This window comes from Dicentrarchus labrax, unplaced genomic scaffold, assembly GCF_905237075.1.
Source record: "Dicentrarchus labrax unplaced genomic scaffold, dlabrax2021, whole genome shotgun sequence".
Classification (NCBI taxonomy): domain Eukaryota; kingdom Metazoa; phylum Chordata; class Actinopteri; family Moronidae; genus Dicentrarchus; species Dicentrarchus labrax.
Window position 1 is genome coordinate 21,303,730 of NW_026136701.1, and position 20,572 is coordinate 21,324,301.

Genomic DNA, 20,572 nt, shown 5'->3' on the forward strand with positions numbered 1-20,572 from the left:
TCAATATCAGTCTATAATTCACATTTTTTAACTTAAAACTTATATCTTATAAAGCTACTGTAGAAACATGACAATTCAACATGGTAGACTTTGTGGAAGACAAAACAACAACACAACCAATATGTTCAGGTCATTATACACTAATGAAAACATACCTATGAATATTATATTCCATTTCTGCCATATTCTGCAAATAAAGCCTCCTAAATCTTAAACACTGGACCTCTAATGTGTAGACCTAGTCCTTTATAGACCTTGCACAGTATTGTTTACACATGACCTACTCATTTAAAGCATGTTAAACCTACTGATGACTGATGTTACTCACTCACAGCTCAAATTACACTGCCTTTGTTCGCAAATAATTTGTTTGCTCTGCAATATTGTTGACATACTTACTAACTTGCTAACGTTTGTGTTACTTGTTCTAGTTTGTTAGTGTTTACCGTAAGACTGATTCACTCATCCACTGACGTAAACACACACACCCTTACTTCCTGTCTCGTTACATAACAAACACGCTACTTCCTGTGTTGGCACTTTCCATTGAATTTAAATCATGCACTGCAGAATATTCAATATGAATATAATAATAGCGCTAATACTGCACACACACACACACACGATTCCACACCCCTTACCGTAACAATAAGGCCCCTCTCCTGGAAATATTTGACCAGAGGAATGGTGTTTTGTTTGAAGTTGGTCAGGCGGCGGTCGATGGCCTTGGGGTTGTCGTCCGGTCGTCCCTGCTGCTCGGCTCGTTTCTGCAGCCTTTCCTTCAAACGGTGGTTGGTGCAGGCCAGGAACACCACCAGGTCAGGAGTGCAGATCTGCGAGGAGAGAGAAGACGTGTGAAACATTACAGCCAAAGCTATACCACTCTGATTACCTTTCATTCATATGTGATGCTCACGATGTGACCCCGAGAAGGTCTCAGAGCTGCAAACTGAGGAACCAGAGGACCAACTCAGGGTCAGTCTCATTTTTAAATTTAATAACCTTGGGTCAAAATGTCAAAACTGCAATTGACACAAGAATAAAGACTTTACTTTGAGTAAGGTCTGAAGAGATTGGATGTATTTTATATTATATATATTTTTTAGAGCAGTTTTTGAATTTTGAAGTCTGAATTTCACTGGATTGAATCAGTACTGTGAAGATTTAAAATCGTAGCCATGAAAATAGCCTGCAGCTGCTCTACTGGTGATGCTATATTAATACAGGTGCAATTATGAGTCAGAAAGGATGATACTGTACTTTCGCAAGAGGAAATAAAAACATTACCTGCCACACATGGACAGATTTTCTTTGTTTTAACCTACTTGCTGTGATTATAGATGATCACAGGAAACTATTTAAAATGTGAGTAACAGAAAATGACATTTTGGGTGCGATCACACATGTAATCTCTTCCGTAACTGTGACGTTAGTCTTCTATTTAGAGATCAGACGTGAAGAGGAGCCAGTTATGAAGCACAATTTGACAGCTCAAGACGCAACATTCCCTCATGTCATCCGTTTGTGTGAAAAATGGCATCTTTATTGCCATGGCCGACACAACCATAAAGCTTTAGCTTCGTGTTGTGTTCTACCTCCTGTTAATGTATGCATTAAAGCTGAATATGTTTTGGGCCACCTCTCTCATATTCATTGTCTGTTTTGGTCTCTACCACCTCCTGAGGGAAATATCTGGCTCATTAGCAGCTAAATGTGCCTCTATGTTCACCAGCTAGTTGCTGAATGTGTCGGTCTGCTGTTTGGTGCTGAGCAGGTAGTGTACAGTGTGTTTTTAGAGGCATCTATCAGTGTATTGGCACATTGCAGCTCACTCGCCTTACCCTCCCCTTCCAAGCACAAAGGAGAAGCTATGGTGGCCGTAATCTGCACGAAAAACGCAAACATCCCTATACAGAGCCAGTGTTTGGCTACTGTAGAAACATGGCGATTCTGTGGCGTCTGTAGATACAAACAAATCATTCTAAGGTAATGAAAGCATAAGGATTCCTATATTCAGGTGATTATACACTAATGAAGATATAGTTATGAATATTATACTCTATTTCTGCCAATACATCCTCCTAAATGTTACATACTGCACCACTCCATCGAGCTCAGGGGAAATGCACAATCAGGTGATAATAATCTGTGGGTTGATCACTACGAGCAACTCCCCTCACAATACACATAGTCATTTAACCATTGTTGATATACCAATATTGATAAGTTCAGCAAAAGATAATATGCAATTAAGCATTTGTTTTTTGTGCTGAACCTCGTTAGAAAAGCTTTTTTAGACGTTGAAAAAATCTGACATAACAAAGGTTTTACATATAGTTTATTCTTATTTTGTCCTCGGTATGACAAGAGGCTCTGAAACCTCTAACTTATGCACATGTGTGGGACTGTATTAGTGATAGACCAATTAACCTTTGTGTCACCAGGCGGATGAACAAAAAATGCAGACACATCTGCAGGAAGCCTTGTCAGTGTAGCTGCCGTGGAACAATGTTAACTCTGAGTTTTGGGAATTTGGTGAAAAGTTTCAAGCCCTGTACTATTACTCATGCATCCTGCTGTAAACATATGTCTGAATTTCTTATAAATTAGAATAGCATATATTATATATATATATACATGACTTTTTTTTATATCAACATTATATATCAGCTATCGACAGCCCTGCTCTCTAATATCGGCATCAGCCATTGAAAAACCTAGAATAGTCGACCACTAGACCGTATAAATTTTTACTTGGGAAGCATAAACTAAAAGGAATTTTAATTACTGTGAGCCCATTAACTACTTAATCAAGTTCTGAGAAAAGTGATCTTGTTCAGCTCAAATGACTGCAATCAGGAGATGATGTAATGACTACACCAGGCCAGCAGTGACTGTTGCCAAGTTAGAATAGCAAGCAAATAAACAGTAGTTCTAATTTAAAGGAAGAGGTCAGACAAAGAACTGACTAAGGCCTGAGTGATAGAGATTTAATTTGTGACACTCCAATGAGCTTGAGTGCTTCTGTTTTTCAAAGTCCAATACACAAAAACATTCCTTAGTAACCAACGAGTATGCAAACTGAACAGGCTGACGTGTGTGCTGGGTAATTAAAGATCAGTGAAGGATGCTGTTAACTAACACAAAGCAGCATCAAATGGACATATCCTAGTTTCTATGGTTCTGACCTCTTCAGGTGAGCCACTTCCAGTTGTTTCATGAAGCGGCCAGAGTGTTAAATACTCATCTTGAGCCTCACAGCTGTGTTCACCCAGCTCACCACCACCAGGAACTTTCCTCTATAAAAAGCAATTTATTACTATTCATACTCTGCCGTATGTTTTCCTACTTTGTTAGATGAGATGCACATGATGAACACTCCAGAGTCTGCATTTGATCTGGCGCGCTGCCAGAGCCAAAAATAGCTCCAATGGTGTTGTTTATTGAGGCGCACACCATTCCGGCAACAAGACTCAGTTTTGAGTTTTGCGAATCAAAGTTTCCGTTTCCATGGTGACCACATTTGTGGCCTGTGAGGTTGTATCGCTCATGTGGAGCAGCAATCATATATGGCAGTGGTTTTGTAATGAGAAAGCATGGTTAGATTTATCATCATTAAAATGTCTCCCAGAAATGTATTATCACATGAGAGCATCTATTTTCAAAAACAGCCGGAGGTTCTGTCAACGATAGTATCTCTCTCGCTTAAAGGCAGAGGTAGGCTTCCTCTCTAACACACACACACACACACACACACACACACACACACACACACACACACACACACACACACACACACACACAGAGTCATAAAAAAGGTGCATAAGCAGGCAGATGTTGACCTAACCGCTGTGCCAAACACGACAGCTAATACCCTTTTAGAGATGTTCTGCTTAATGCGCTCAATCAAAGAAGAAAAAACACGAGAGTTGAACCGACAGCCGAGATTCAAGCAGTGGAATTATGAAATGTGGCTTCCTGTTATGCTGCGGAGGAAGGTCGACATCCTTTATGAAGCAAAATATACTGTCACTTACCGAATACAGCCTTCAGCATTTGAGGATCTGACACATTCACTCATACAGTGTATTTGTCTGGTCGGAACCATCAAGTTTGGTATTTGGTTTGGTAAATTGGGCCTTGTTGAAGATAAGGGATAGAAAATTGTTTTAAAAACAGCTGTTTAAACTTTAGTTACTCATTCTTTCCTGAAATTGTTCTTTATTCATGCTGGTTAAGGCTACCGTACATGGAGAAACAGCTGATTATGGGCATCAGTCCAGATTACTGTTTCCTTTAGTTAATTTAGTTCTATGCATGCGGAGCTGCTGACTATCAGACGTCTCCATCTGTCTCCATAAACTGGAGCACTCTGGGGTCGTTTCCTCTCTATCGGCTGTCCAGCAGTTCTCATGGAGAACAACAGAGTCTTCATTTTCAGACGTCTCAGGGAGGTTTGAATGGCATTAATCTTACTTGTCCAAACAAACGGAACTAAAGCAAACACATCATCTACATAGATTTCTCCAAACGTTCTTGGGCCCAGTGGACAGGCAGCTGGGTTCAGTGTAGGGCTGTAACAGTTAATTATCAATTCATCAGCAGATTATTTCCTCAGTTAATTTGGTTTATAAAATTGTAAAAACTGCCCATCACAATTTCCTGAAGCCCATCTTGAAATTGCTTTTATTGTCCAACCAAGAGACAAAAACCTACACTATAACATTAGACAAAGAAAAGCAGCACATTCTTGGTATTAAGAAACATGAACTATAGGTATTATCGTAAGAAAAATGACTTAAAGGATCAGTTTGTAGGATTTAGTGGCATCTAGAGGGGAAGTTGCAGTTTACAACTAACTGAACACTGCACATGTCCGTATATGACATCCTGGGAATGAGGACAGGCTGTGAAGTGTCCATTCAGGGCTACTGTAGAAACATGGTGGTTAAACATGACGGCCTTCACAAGAAAAGGACATGCTTCCTTTGTAAATATAAACAGCTCATTCTAACAAAAACACAAGGATTCTCATTTTCAGGTGATTATTAGTGTATAATCACCTGTGTTTAATACTTTAATATTATATTGCATTTCTGTCAATAGATCATTTTAAATGTTACACAATTAATTAATTAATTATCAAAAAAGCAGCAGATTTACTTTCTCGTGACTGACTAATTAAATATTTGGCTGTTAATTTTTAGCCACAGTTCAGTGTTACTTTACAAGGAAATCTTCACAGAAAAAGAAGTGAAAACCTCTTTTTTTTTCCTCTTTTGGTAAAACATGAGAGCTTTGTAAGCTTGCTGAAAGAGGAATTACATAACATTACTGTCTCTGCAACTTCCCCTTAAGCCTCCAGAAGTCTACCAGGAGGAGGTGGATGAAGCCATGTGCACTTGCAATATACAGTAATTAATTTTTCTTAAAGCATACTGTTAAATGTCTGATGTTAGAGAGGAATGTGCAGAGAGAACATACTGCATTACAGTGGCTGCTACTCTGTTTTGCTGTTTGGCCGTTTTTTGTTATAAACTTGATGGATTTAATACAAGATGACAGCTACAAGCAACAAACTGATTGATGACCTGTCACAACCTCTGGCATTGTCTCACAACTCTTTCCATTATAAATTACTGTCTTGATTTTTGTTTTGATTGATCAGTTAACCATTTAGTCTTTAAAATGTCACAAAAGGAAAAATGGAAATTACTTGTTTTGTTTGACTAACAAAGACTCCAAAAGCCAAATGTATTTAATTCACAGAGAACAACAGCAAATCCTCACTCATTTGAGTGACACTAACCAGTGCATGTTTGGCATTTTTCCTCGATTCCTTTGTTTGATTGACCAATTACTGAAATTGACAGATGTGTGTGCTCTGGATTTAGACACCCACACAGGAAGATTGGCAGGGATGAATAGATAGACTGACACCTCTACAGTCGATAAGATAGGAGGTAGAAATGCTGCAGGGGAGGATGAAGGGACAGACGGTCTCTCCGGGCAGCTTTAAAGAGGAGCAGGATGGTTGTGGCCGCCCACAGGAGCTGCTCATAAATGGCCGCTGTGATGTTGTAAAGGGCAAAGTAGCAGCATGGGGTGAAGGGGAAACTAATGAAAATTGATGCTGCGGGTCCCCAGAGGATCCCTCGGTCGCTCCCAGAGCTCTCGCTGCGATGGGGAATCGGCATCCAAAATAAAGCACTGAAGGTTCCTGAATATAAACTTCATGAGGCTAAAAACAGTGTTGAGTCTGTATGAAAGTCATTCAGAAAGTCAGTGAATCAGTCAATCAAACTGAGTCCTTTGACAGTCTCTGCAAATATTTTGTGGACTGAAGATGCACAGAGGGAATTGTTTGTGCTTGTTAATTTAAGCTTGACCACTTTGCTTGACTTAGACTCAAACCTCTATGGACTGCAGAGAAGTCCTGGTCTTGGACTTGACAAACGTAGTCTTGACTACAGCACGGATTCCATTGTATACAAGGTGTATATATGTATGTATGTATGTTTTACAGCCTGCAGTGTAATCAAATACAAAACTTCCCACAAAGAGCAGCCTGCTGACACATCAGAAATTCTGCCCTCATTATGCGAGTATACTTGCACAGCTACTATACGCAGCAGTCTAACCACACTTTCAGTGAAGGTGGAAGACAGCAGTTGGCCTTTGATGTCTTTACCGGAATCAATTGTGAAACTGCGTAGACACTTAAATATACAATAAACATACAAATCATATAGTTAAGTAACTTAGGTTAACTAATACATGAATTTCTGTTCCTGTCATGATGACTTTTTGTGATCGGTTTGCACTTAATAGATCACCAGTTAAGGAATTTGCAGTTACTTTATACATTAATTGCAAAATTATGAGATACTTTAAACAATAGTTACACCAAAGTTATTGTAACAATTAATTAAACTAGTACAGTAAGAAGGACACTGGAGTTATACAAGTATCGACTAATAGTGAGATTACATTACACTGTCTCTCAGGGCACATATTTCATAGAGTAAAAGCTACATTGATATTGAAATATATCAATAAATTAGGTCTTTACTATTACTGTGTTGTAAAATGGCTGCAATTAATGAAACTATAATTATGCTGTGGGGCAGAGAAAACTGCTGTTTTACCATGAGTGAGTATAAATCTGTGACATTGTATGAGTTACATTACTCTAGGGGCACGTGTAACAATTTCATTGTTTAGTATTACGTGGTAACTTAAATCTATTTTTAATAATGTATAAATCACAACATTGACAAAACTATGCTTTGTTTCCATGTAAACATCATAATAAGATCAAAACGCGGATAGAAGTGTGCCCAGTCCACACACTGTACCAGCACTTATTCCCTTCCCAGGAATCCAAACTCCTGTAACTTCACCACCTTCAGATAAAGTTTCCAGACTTGCTGTGACTTTGTAGCTGAGTGTGCTACTTTCTATCCCTTTCCGTCTGTCTCGGGCCTTCATCTTTAATCACAGCGGCGTTTCTTTCACTGTCTCAGCCTTCCTTCTTTTTGTTAAGCTCCTCTCTCGGCCTGGATCCAGCTGCCAAGACAGTCCCAGTTGTAAGTGTTGTGCTGCTGCTAATGATTAAGAGCAGAGGTTTGAGTTGTGTCTTCAGCAGCCCCAGTGGGACGTTTAATAGCAGCATGACAGGTTAGCTTGAAAAAAGACTATCCAGCTGTTTTAGTAGGTCATATTCAGGTGTGGCAGTTTAGTACCTGTCCAGTAGAAATTACACTGGATTGTATAGTTTCATAATATTTTATGTCATTTTTCAAAGCAAAAACACCAAAAAATGCTTGTTACTGATACTTGAGTATGTCTATGACAGAATATCTCTGTGTTTTAAATGTTTGTTCAGACAAAACAGCTTTAAATCATTACCTTGGGCACTGGAAATGTTATTTTTGGAACAGTTTTCTGACATTTTACGCACCAAGTGATTAATTGATTTAAAAAAAAATAAAAGCCTCTGGGAGATTAAACAATATTTCCCATAACTCTCAAATCTAAATATGTACTGTTCTTGCACTTTCATCAGCTTCACTGTGTTTAACCGTCATTTTGAGATACAGAATCATGCAACATTTATACCCGATGCTTACAGGTGTGTATATATAATCACAGTGATTACAGTAATCACAGAGTACTTGTTCCTAACTGCCTAAACACCATCACTTCCCAAAGCCTTACACTTCGTATAGGTAACGTATTTTCTGTCCCTACCAAGACAACCACCAAGGCAGCTCATTTGACATTAACAGGTGTAGATAACATGGATTTGCATGAGATTTAATTTTGTCTTCTATGACAGTTGATTGGATGACAGATTTTACTGTCAGATTTAAACTGGATGCTAAAAGGACACACAAAGATGTTCCTTAGCAACTAGGCACTATTAAAGTTTTTTTTTTTTTATAAAAGTCTGAAATTAATTTGTCTTTTTTTTTCCATTCTACGTGAAAAATAAATAAACAAATGCTGTAAAAAGCTACAAAACCCTCAAGGTCCTTCTTTAACCAAACATAAAGGCAGTACTGAAATGAATAAAATCTTTGTTTTAAAGGAACAGTTCAACCTTTTGGGAAATACGCTCAATACCACTCATGTCTGCACTGTGTAGCTACAGCCAGGAGGTGATAAGCTTAGATTAGCATAGCAACTAGAAGCAAGGGGACAAAAGCTAGTCTGGATCTGTCCAAAGGTTAGAATACATACAAAGTAAATACTCTTACCAGCAGCTCTAAAATGACAAGTATTTTCAGATAAAGCAAACAAGATGTTTTCATTATTAATTCATTCGTTAATTAGTGAACTTTATAGCGTTTGAGCTTAAATTAGCATACAGACTAGAAATTAGGGGAACTGAGCCAGTCCAAGAAATACTCAGGCTCTTAAGCCTTCTTTCATCTGGACTGTGGTGGTTGGACAGTAAGAGCACAATGTTAAGATACTTCAGGAAGACAATCAGCCTGAAATAATAAACGTGAGGGTTACAGAAAGGATTTCTGGACTAACACTAACTAAACAAGTGGTCTAATCCTGGATAACACAAGGTCTCTGCACCTCATTTGTCAAAGCATACCAATGTTATTTTCTCTCTTAACCCCTGAGCTGCACACAAGGCCCTTTAATGTCCAGTTGTCACTTAATTCTATTGTAAATCTCAGGGCTGCTGCGTCTGTGCATTATTGGCTGAGCAGTCATCAGCTCCCGTCCAATCATCAATGACTATATGAGCTGTTTTTGAGCGGTTGCCGGGATACGGTTATAAACACAACTGCATACATGTGTTATCTGTGCCATTTCATCTACAGTGAACTTCCTCTGGACCTTATCCGACCCCGAAGCCCCATTTGCAAACTGTCATCAACCTTTATAGCAATCCTTTTATGCAACAATTTAAACAGCATTGTGACAATAAAAAATCTATTCAGCCAAATCAAGTTCCTCTGGTTATCTATTAAGAAATGTAATTTACAAAATTACAAGATAAGAGATGGGACAACATTTTAATTATGATACTTTCAGGCTCTTTGAATGTGGAAATGCCTGTTAGTGAGTTAGTCACTAACTGTTTATTTTCTTCCATTTACAACCTCAACTGATGTGGGGAGACACCAAGGGAAGGTATCTTTAATATCACATCTAATCTGCTCCCTGTTTGAAACAGATGGAATTGCTCATAATAACCATAGTAATAGTTAAATTGTGAGCTATATCAGTAAGGGGGGAGTGCGTGATTGTGTGGGTATTGTCTGGTTAGAAACCCCTCTCTCGGTACACAAGGCCAGCCGCATCTCTCATCTTGTTTCATTGTTTGGTTTCCTCATGCTTTCAGACAGGGAACATGTACTAAGTGGAATCTGCTGTCAGGCGAGGTGGACCGGGAGACAGCAGCAAAAACATTACGAGCTCTCATTATGCCGAGACTTGGCCTCTTCCCCAAAAGAGGGAGAGAATGTACAATTACTGGAGAGATAAGAGACTATAACAAAGACATGAGGGAGGGTTAGCCGTCCACCGTGGTTAGCGTGATGTGCCAAAGAATCCATACGCAATGCCTGTAATGGTTTGCTGTGCAATAGATCAGGTATGCCTGGAGGATTCAGTAGAAGGCTATCTCTAATAAAAAATGCATGATCTAAAAGAAATAATAAATAAAGGAAAAGAGGAATTCTTTACAGTAGGTGTCTTAAAGGTTTTAACATATACATGTTAAAGTAATATTTATAAAATGTAAGGCTTAGTACCATTACATTATTGTTGTTAAAAAATCATAATACATAAGTTAGTATCATGGATTACATTAGCTGGTGCCTGGTGAAGTAATTATGCAAGCTAACATTAGTCACCTAACATATCCACTGCTAAAAGCTTTTATGGTAACAGTTTTAACCCCCCAAAATTATAGGTTACCCTGAAGTTTTCTTCAATTCGGAGAGGAAAAGCCTCTTTAAGAGCATTTTTCCTTATGGGTAACTGATGAAGCTCTCAATTCTGACTTACACTATTACAGTAAATAAATTTGCATAAAGAAAACAGCATTTAATTGCAGGGTGTAAATGCAAATCTCCATCATATCTGCAGGGGATGATTCTGACTGAATTGTTTCAACCACGACTCAAAATATGACTCATCCTGATTTATTAATTCACAGTAATATTTATAAAATGTAAAATGCAAAGCCAACAAGACAATTAAAGCCTTGACTGCAACAACTGAAAGCAAATTTAAAAAATGTTCTTGATGAATCACACTGTAGGCATAATACATTTATTATGTGTCCATGTATGCACCCATACAACTTCACTCAACTATTACATTAAAACATTAAAATAAACCACACTGCATGGGACACAATGGAATAATTTCTATGTAATGCAACGCTCTGGCACTAAAAACTGAGTTGGTAGCTTGCCATAACTAAATGCATGCAACAGCAGACAGATTGAATTCTCTCTGTGTGCATATAATTGTGTTAATGCTTCCAACTGTGCGAATGTATAAACATATGTTTGTGTGTGCATACCTTTGCCACACTCAGTATTTGGTGTGAAATAAGGAATAAGAAACACAATAAGAGAGAGAGAGATTGCTTTTTGCGCCACTGGTTAACGTAACCGACTGGAGCAGGTAGACTCTATACAGCCAACTGATTGCCCATGGTTGCCTACATTAACAAGCCATGTCCATGTGTTAACGGGAAAGATGACGAGATAAAGCACAGCACCATCTTTCACTAAACATTACCTCCAGAAGAGCCCCATCTGGTTTCCCCTGCAGGAGCTTGCAAACACGCATTTAATCACCATTCAGAGCCAATGGGGAGCCGCAGTTTGTAGACTGTAATACTGTTTGATATTTACATTCATGTTCTACTTCAGTGCTTCCTTAAGTGACACATTAACAAAACGCATGGCCGTCGATGGCTACGCTCACTGCAGAAGGGGTCGAACAAGCTCTGTGCAGCAACCGTGGCAGAGTGGCTATAAATGGAAGAGCAGGTTATGTTATGTCCAGAGGTGCAGAAAACGTTCTTTTACACACTGACGGACACACATGGATAAATATTATTCCCTCCAGGAGTTTTGCAAGTTCAACCAATTCCCTAGAATATTTTTTTCCAAGATTACCCGTCACTGCATTTCTTTGCATAAAAATAACTCAAACCAGAAACGTGAAATGAGGTTGTCCTGTGGCTATGTGGATCTTCAATTTAACCCTTTTTAAACTGACGTGAACTGAACCATGTATAATATTCAAAACTAAGCATTCAATTTATTGAGCTTGTGGGCAGTGCCACTAAATGTATCCTCACAAGCTTAAGTCAGGGAAAAGAGTTAGACTTCTAAGTTCCACATCTTTGGTGATTAACTGCACATGCAAACAGAAAGAAACAGAAGAAACATTCCTATATTTCTAAACTCATTTAGACTCATCAAAACCAAACAAAAGTCATCAAACAACACAAGTCAGTGCGTTCCAGGAGGGACTATATGGACAAATTCCAGAATTTTACTCTAAATAACAAACCTTTTATAATACATTTTTATGGTTACGTTTTTTCTTGAACAGTATCCTTGTAAATTATGAACGACCCCCTGTAATTTGTCAAAATATTCACCTCTTTCTCGAATATTAATCCTGTCCAAACAGGACTTGAGACTCTGATGTTCTCCCACGTTCCCTGTAACGCAGCTAAGATTACCAGATTAAAAGGTCAGGATTTACTCGCACTGAACCAGATGGACCCATTCCCCACGCACTCTAAAAGTCATTGAGTGCTCATTTAAAAGTTGATAAATGTTAAGCAAGTCTAAATGTGATAAAAGGGATCAATCCTTCTAAAAGCAATCGACCTTTTTGTCACATAATTGGCCACTCAATTGTAAAGGATAAATTTCCATTAGGGGGCTCCAGTTTAGGCAAAAACGATGCTATACAATATCATAGCTTCTGTGTTGTTAGAATAGCATTTGTATAAGGGCTTTTTATTGTTTATTGTCCTTGCATTGCAAATTGATATTGACGTTGATGTTTTCAGTCGCTTTTGCGACTTTTCATAGAAAATGGCTTCTAAAAATGCACTCTTGTTCTGTCTTAGGAAACTGGCAGGTAGCACTTTATTGATCCCCATGAAATGGATCAGCTTATCCAGAATGGCAGCTGCCAGGTGTTCAAGGACACTTTAGTAGGACGAATGCTTGACAACACAAAGACAGTGAGCCAGTCTGCCAATCAAAGTCCTTTTCTCAATGTGCCACTACTGGTTCATTTCAGGAACATTGAGCAGTCACTGGGCAGCAAAATGGAAAGACAGTGTTTCATTTGGCATTATGAGCACAAACTGTGTGAGTTCAAGGTCAATGCTGACTGCAGTGATAAAATATTACACTCTCCAGACCAGATCAAACAGCCAACCTGACACTGCAAGCACACTGACTGGTTTATATCAACATTTCAGATGCAAATGTCTGATTGATAACGCCACAAAGTCTATCTGTCCATGTAAAAATAAAACATTAATACAAAAATACCATCAGTCGGTACTTTTGAAAGCTTGGCCTCTGAAACATCACTGTAGGCTGCAGAGCCTGTTGTTGAGAGTTTGCTCTAGGGATCCGAATGGGGAAATTTATGTTTCTGAACTAGAACTGAACTAAAAGCACCTCTGCAGTTAGTTATATCTGTTATAGTGAAATTCTCATGTGAAACTTTTTCTTCATATAAGTTCTGATAAATTAGATAATAATGAAATTACACCATTCCTCATTATATCAACAACACCCAAGGGGTCCTCAAGAGTATTCTAGGGGTTTTAATTTAAAGTCCAACAGAGCTTATGCTAGCAAGACCAGCCCATATTTTGTAATGTGGGACGAGCCAAGCTCCAAGGAAATGTACTGGGCTAATTTAACATTGTGGCCAGACTGTGTTATTAAAACTTCAGCCGTTCAAAAATACTTTTACGACTTACATTTTGAAAGAAGCAGCTGTGAAATGGTGAATACATTTTTTGGAACGTCAAAACCCTGGCAAATGACTCGTTTAACGAACAGAATCTGATCCATTTGGTCCGATAACATTTGGAAAGTGCCGCATGATTAAATAATTTTATCCACATTCAAGTTAGTGGAAGGATAAACCAGAAGTTAGCTGGCTCTGTCTCTGGTCTCTGGTGTGTGTGCATTCATCATTTGCCAATGCATTCATCATTCATCCTGCTTTCATAGCGAAGAACGTATCCCTGCCTCAAACACTTTATCCAGTTCTACTTTATACAACAACAATAGGGATAAATACAACCATGAGCTGTGCAGGATCTGCTGATGAGTGTCGAATGAGGTGTTGAATCAGTGCTGACATTAGCAGGCCAGGCTAGTTAACTAGTTTCCATTTTCCAAGTGGAATACAAACTGAACAGCATGATGGGTCCTCACAAATGTTCAATATAGTAAAGATACAGACAGATTAAATTGCCAGCGCTACATAACCAATGCTACGTAGGCTTGTTGACAAAGGAAAACATTATCAATGATTTGACAGAGAAACAATTGACATTGTGTCTGTCTTCTAACAATGCTGGATGTCAGTCACTAGTGCTTTGGGAAACGGCCTTAAGTTTATATGTTCTTTCCACAAACATGATGTGTTCATGCTCAGTTCAACTGGCACAGATGCAGAACAGATGCAAAAATATTATAATTACTTTAAATTTGAATTTGTCACAGTTGGGAGATCACTTAGTTGAGGAGCAAAACTTTTCAGATTAACTTATAAACTGATTCAATATTTACAACTTGTAAAAGAGTCTAAATGCCCCGACAGTGACCCGTAGGTGCTGTGCAGCACCTGATATCAAACACATCAAACCCTGGCGGTGTGACTCAGATCACAGAGCAACCAAAGCTGCCATCCTTAGATCTCACGCTATTGGAGATAAAACCTGAGGGATAGCAGCTCCAGTGTGTGGTGTGCGACCAACTCATTTACATATTTGGCTTGTAGCAGGTGCCACTTGAATGACTCTTTGTGTGTGCTGGACAGACTGATAAGAACCTTGACTGTGTCTACATCAAAAAATAACCACAGTGACTCTGAAAGTTGTCTGGATGCCAAAAGAAAAATGTCATGTGTTCCAGCCGGTCACAGATTGAAACATCTGTACTGTAGTGAGTAGGGAGATAAACAGTAGTTTGGTGTCCAATATAGTTAGGAATCTCTATTCAAGATGCTATAATTAGATTACAAAAATATTATGCACCCTTTACATGTCACACCCTTTTTCCTTATCCTTCACTGAGGGCGGCGTCCCTCTTTCTGTACTGAGACTGTTTGCTTGTGAAAGCCAGCTGCTACATATGCTGTTGAACATATTATGTGTCTAAATGACACATTAACGGTGGTTGTTATCACATAAAACAACAATTATAGCCCCAAGGTTTTGGTCTGCAGTGTCTACTTTAAATTTGAACGAAGAAAACATTAAAATTCTGAAATATTTAAGAATGTATAGAAGCCGGGAATGTGGTCGCAGTTCTTCTTTTAAATGCCGTTATCTTGAGATCACACGTTAATTATAATGGGATAATCAACCCCATATCACAAGAAAACAAATGGTTGTTTGGCAGCATGCATGGATAGCATATCAATTGGTTCAACATAATGGACAATGCATGGATGACATGCAATGTGTCAGTTAATATTCATTTTCATACTGACCAAAATGAGCCATCAGCCAGGAAAAAGTGCATTAAAAAGTAGCATTGCATTGCATTGCATGAATGTTTGAGCTCATTCAATAAATATCAATCTTCGCCAGTATTGCATAGCTTATATTAATTCTCAGATGTACATTCTGGTAACAACTCTGTGGAGTTTAGTAATGAATCCTCCCCTACAGTCTGATGGTGATCTTGAAGGCTGAAATCAGGTGTAATCAAATGAACCAAACGCTCATTTTTAAATTCTCAATAATTATCCTGTGATCGCAAAACAAAACAAAAGTCGTTTTCTCATCATAAATATTTTCGTTACCTTGAGAAATTGGCCTTTGGTTGTCTTGAGAATATAAGATAAATTAACCCAGGATATCGGGAAAAAAAAAAACTATTGCAAGCACGGTTGTTCTCGGCTTCTGTAAGTAGGGACTCAAGCATCTGGACAAAGTATGAAAACACTTTTAGAGGCAATCTTCCACATTTGGACTCACCTGGTCTTCAAAGGACAGGGCTTGTCCGACGTCTCGAGGGAAGCCATCTATGACAATACCACTAGCCTCTGGGATCTTCATGATCTTCTGCTTGATCTCAGTTATTGTTGTCTCCTGGAGAACAGTGAAAGCAACATGATTCATAATTATCATCATTCAATTCCCCAGTTTGTGTGTAAATGTCAAAGCAAGATTTCTACTGCTTGATAACAAATTATCATCAAACCAGCAGGAAATTCACTGGGTTTTTTTGATCAGTACAAATAACTCAACAATTAGCCAGATGCTTGAATTTCTGGCTTTCCAATCTCACATTTCACTTCACACAAACAATGGGAGCAGTCCTCCAAGTGGGCGACTAGTGTTAGAACATTTCAGCTACATATTATAAAGCAAAAAAAGTTAACAGTTGTAATTATAATTACAGTCTGCTCTTTCAGCAATGGCATGAGGAAGATTAGTTTCGTTAATGTTGTTGCAATGTAGATTCATCAAGGTTGTAGATTAGTTAAAACACCTTGAAAATGAATGAGTATGATTTAGAGTCATAAATAAGGTGAATGGGAAGCCATGAGAGTTATTCCACAATATAATTAATATGTTTATACAATTGTACTTTAATATATCTGAAGGCAGCAGAACGACTGTTTTGACTGTACTTGAGGCCACAGAGTGCCAGCATCTTTTAGCATCAATTACTTCCTCCTGGATGGAGGAGGTCAGCATGTTCGAATGTATTTCTCCAGGCAGAATGCATCATACGATATGGCAGAGATACGTGAGCAATGCTTTCGATCTAAAAATAACATCTGTGGCTGTGCCCAACGCTGAGTAGCACAGACGTTTAATTTCCCCCATCCACCCACAGAATAAGAGCAGTGGCCCGACAGACTACACAGAGATTAAATCTAATCTAGATTCCATCAAACAGATTAATGTATCTGTGCAAGATAAAATGAGAAAAGAGAATCTAAGAAAAGGCCTCTGATCCACAGCATGGCTCAAATTCTGAGCTTTCACAAGAATGCAAGGCATCAAACAATCATCTCTGACTCCTGCAGAGACAAACTAATCTAATCTAACACTATACCAGCAATCATACAGCAGAAGCAGCTGGAGAGAATCATCACTAAAGCTGCATCTGAAATATCTCCCTTTTCCCTATACAGTGCACTCAGTAGTTTACTCTATAGTGAACAGTACTGGTAGATGATGCACAATGATAATAAATCATTCAAGTGTCAAAAATCTCACCCACGTGCAGTCTAACATATGCGACACATTTTCATCAAAAAGTCGGGTAGGGTATGAACACATACGGAACATTTTTCCACTCAACATAATTATGTAGGGCATAAATGTCTTGCTCCAAATTCAGCTCATTGGTAAAGTACATAAACTTCTGGTATACTAACTAATATTGTAGTATCTAGTATGGAATATGTACACAGTTTTTATTATGCTGTGAAGAAAATTGGGTCTTTAAAAGGCACTGGGTGCTGCTGAACCATCTAAACATAAAGATTTTTCCACAGTCTGATGATGAGAAAGCAAAAGTGCTATGAGTCTTTAATTTTAGACCCGACTGTTAGACATCCAAGATCCTCTAGTGAGGAGACCTGTGGGATTTCTGAGGGAACAGAAGTTCAGAAATATACTGAGTCACATGACCTCTCAGCGAGTTACAGACAAACACCAAGAACTTCAAGTTGATTTGATTGTTGGCTGAGAATCAGTGAAGTGGTACTGTGTGTTTGTTCTTGTTGAATCACTAATGCAATGCCTGTACAGGGTGTGCCTCTTCAGAACGGGCCAATAGACCTTTTTCACAGCAGCCATTTTGACATGAAATAGTAGGAATAGTATATATACATACATATAAAATAATTGGATAAACTATTTCATATCAGTATGGCTGCTGTGAAAAAGGTCTATTCCATGGCCCCCCAAAGTGGTGCTTGCAGCGTTCTCAAGATCCGATCGACTTCACACTCGACCCTGAACTCCCTCAGTTTTTAACCCGTACACCCTCCAAGTGTGAAGTCATTCGGACGAACGATGGCTCTTCAGACAGTCAGACAGACAGACAGACAGACAGACAGACGGATTCCTATTGTCATTGTTAATTTTGCAGCACTGAAGGGCACAGCTGAGCACAGTTACAGTACTCCAGGCTACAAGAAGAAATGCATGAATGACTTTTTCCTCAGCTTACTGACAGACAAAAATGTCTACATCATAGAAATACTAATAAGGAGGAATATTGATGTTCTGGGAAATGCTTATTTGCTTTCTAGGGTTATAGTAGAAAACCGAAACTCATGTGTATACGCTAAAAAAAGCTACATCCAGCGGGCGGTTGGCTTTGCTTAGCATAAAGACTGGAAACAAGGGGAAACAGCTGGTCTGACTTTGTCAAAGGCAAGAAAAAAACACTACTTAACACATTATAAGTGACATCAGACCCGACTGAATGTTTTACCCTGTTTCCAGTCTTTCTGTTAAGCTAAGCTACCGGTCTTCCAGCTGTAGCTTCATAATTACCGGATGGATATATATTGTCAGATTACTCCAGAATATTAAACTATTCCTTTAATTTACTCCTAAAAACATAACTCCCAAAGTAAACACCCAAAATGTACTATTGACTGACAGGCTAACAAAATTAAATCAGGCGTTGATTTCTGTTATTGGCATGAAGAAAGGTGTTAGTCAACCAAACACTTTATTAAATCGATAACTAATATAGCTATGTGGATCATACGGTATAAAAGGGGAGAATAAAATCAATGAAATGACCCTGAGTCAGCGTGTCAGTCAACACATCATAAAACAACATTTACACAAGCAATGCTGTCGTCAGTGCTCGCATACACGCAAGGGTATTTTACCTCTTCCTCTCATCAGTTCATATAGAATCATTAAGAAACCAAATTCGAACTAATCATGGCAGGAAATGAAATGCCTAACAGCCACAAGTCACTTTATCATATCTAATATGTCTGCAGCTTGGCCTCCTTTGGTGTTTATCTCACCGGTTCCTGGACTGACAGCTGGTGAACAGCCAGAAGGGACAAGGGCGATGTCGAGCCAGACAAGCAAGAAAGAGATGATAACTGATGAGGTGAGCAGTTAACTGAAGATAATTCATGAGTGGCGACCCGAGATAAGAGCTGCCAGTCACAATGCAGGTGCCTGGCTGCAACAACAATGCATCATGGTGCCTATGCTGACACCACCCTCTCAGGAGTTTTCATTATGTAAATCAAAATGTATCCAGACAACCAGAATTAATCACTCACTTAACTTTGTTTCATACCATTTTGTATATAAGATATCTCCCTGATTTATCCTTTGTTTATCTGGTCCTTATAGAATCCAAACCACTAACCAAAGTAGCAGTAGTGACATACGTACACCATTAGTCTACACAGGGCCATGCACTGCACTGAAGCCAAAAGAGGCTTACAAGGACTTTAATTTAAATGTGACTATGACCCAGGTGAATGGAGAATGCATATAATATGGGATTAAGACTGGTGGTTTTGCATCTTTAAGCTAATTTAAAATCATGTCTGCTTTGCACATTTTTAAAGCACAAAAGAAGTTTTAGATTGAATTCCGATCTGGTCCGGCTGCAGCGTACGTTTGTGAGCATTGTGCCCATAATGCTTGATTCTGCAACAACTGTCTGCTAACAGTCTCCTGGTCCACTATTAAAACCACTACCTCAGTGACTGCCTGTAGATTTCTACTAAAAACAATTTTTCATAAACTTGGATAATCTTCGTTAATTGGACCTCTTCCTCTTTAATAAACTTTATTTTGAAGAGCTATACAGTTAAGTTTGTTATCACTATTATTAATTTCCTGCTGGTGTTTGTTCATGTCACGAGACTACTGAAATTAAGCTTTAGAGAGTTGAAATTTGCCGCCCATGATATGAAATCAATCGCAGTAAATATTTCATCTTTATTTTTTGTTAAAGTTGTCTCATGTGTTAGAAAAGTATTTGTAATGGTGGATTGACTTATCCTCCAACACCTGATATTTAAGAGTTATAAGGTTGCATTAATTGTCATTAAAGTAAATCTGAAGGACAAACAAAAAGAATAAGTCCTCTAATTTCTTGCATTATAAAAAGATTTTTGGTCTTGAGTCAACACATTTTTTTGTATGTGAGGTAAAATATTCTAAACTCATTTTTACTAGATAGAAGGTGCATTTACTAGATTTTTCCAGAGCTTTTGCCTATATCCCACTGCCTTCTTCAGCAATTTAAACTTACAGTGCATGGAAATATGGTCACATGATAACAGGTGGTTGACTATGATGGAAATGACAGCTGAGGCAGCTCCATTCACTTAAGAAAGCCTATATCTATCCATCTATCTATAGATGGATATAGTCAAATGCTTTTAAGTGTAGTTAGTATTTTATCCCACATTATGGGTTTGAAATCCAACTGCATCACCATGTGTTGATCTTTCTTTGAAGAAAAATAAATAAATAAAGGCAATTAAATTATCTTGGCAATCAGTTTCAAGTCTCTGCATGTGGCTTTTTTATACCTAAATAGATGAAAAGGAAATCCTTCAAAAAACATGTAGGCTTTGTCTTTAGCAAATAATTAGCAGCAATGCATTTTCTATTTGATTCATAGTTAATGGGCTTGAACATGAAAACTGCCTCAATAGTTATTTATGTAATTGTGTTATGGTTTAGTCCTCCCTCTGTCCTTGATTATGTACAATTTAAATCAAAGTTGTAATTTCAAGCACATACTGAAAGGGGCATGATATGCATTATATACATAGTGCTTAAATGATT

General features: G+C 38.3%; 1 protein-coding gene across 1 annotated transcript in view; it reads right to left on the reverse strand.

The window, feature by feature from the left end:
* The window catches only part of ak5 (adenylate kinase 5), an 80,914-nt gene that overhangs the window by 52,262 nt on the left and 8,080 nt on the right, over positions 1 to 20,572 (reverse strand). The window contains exons 5-6 of the mRNA XM_051422303.1: positions 15,743 to 15,856; positions 642 to 833 (exon numbers count right to left, since the gene is read on the reverse strand). Coding sequence (XP_051278263.1) covers positions 642 to 833; positions 15,743 to 15,856 — 306 coding nt within the window. The remainder of the gene's footprint in view (positions 1 to 641; positions 834 to 15,742; positions 15,857 to 20,572) is intronic.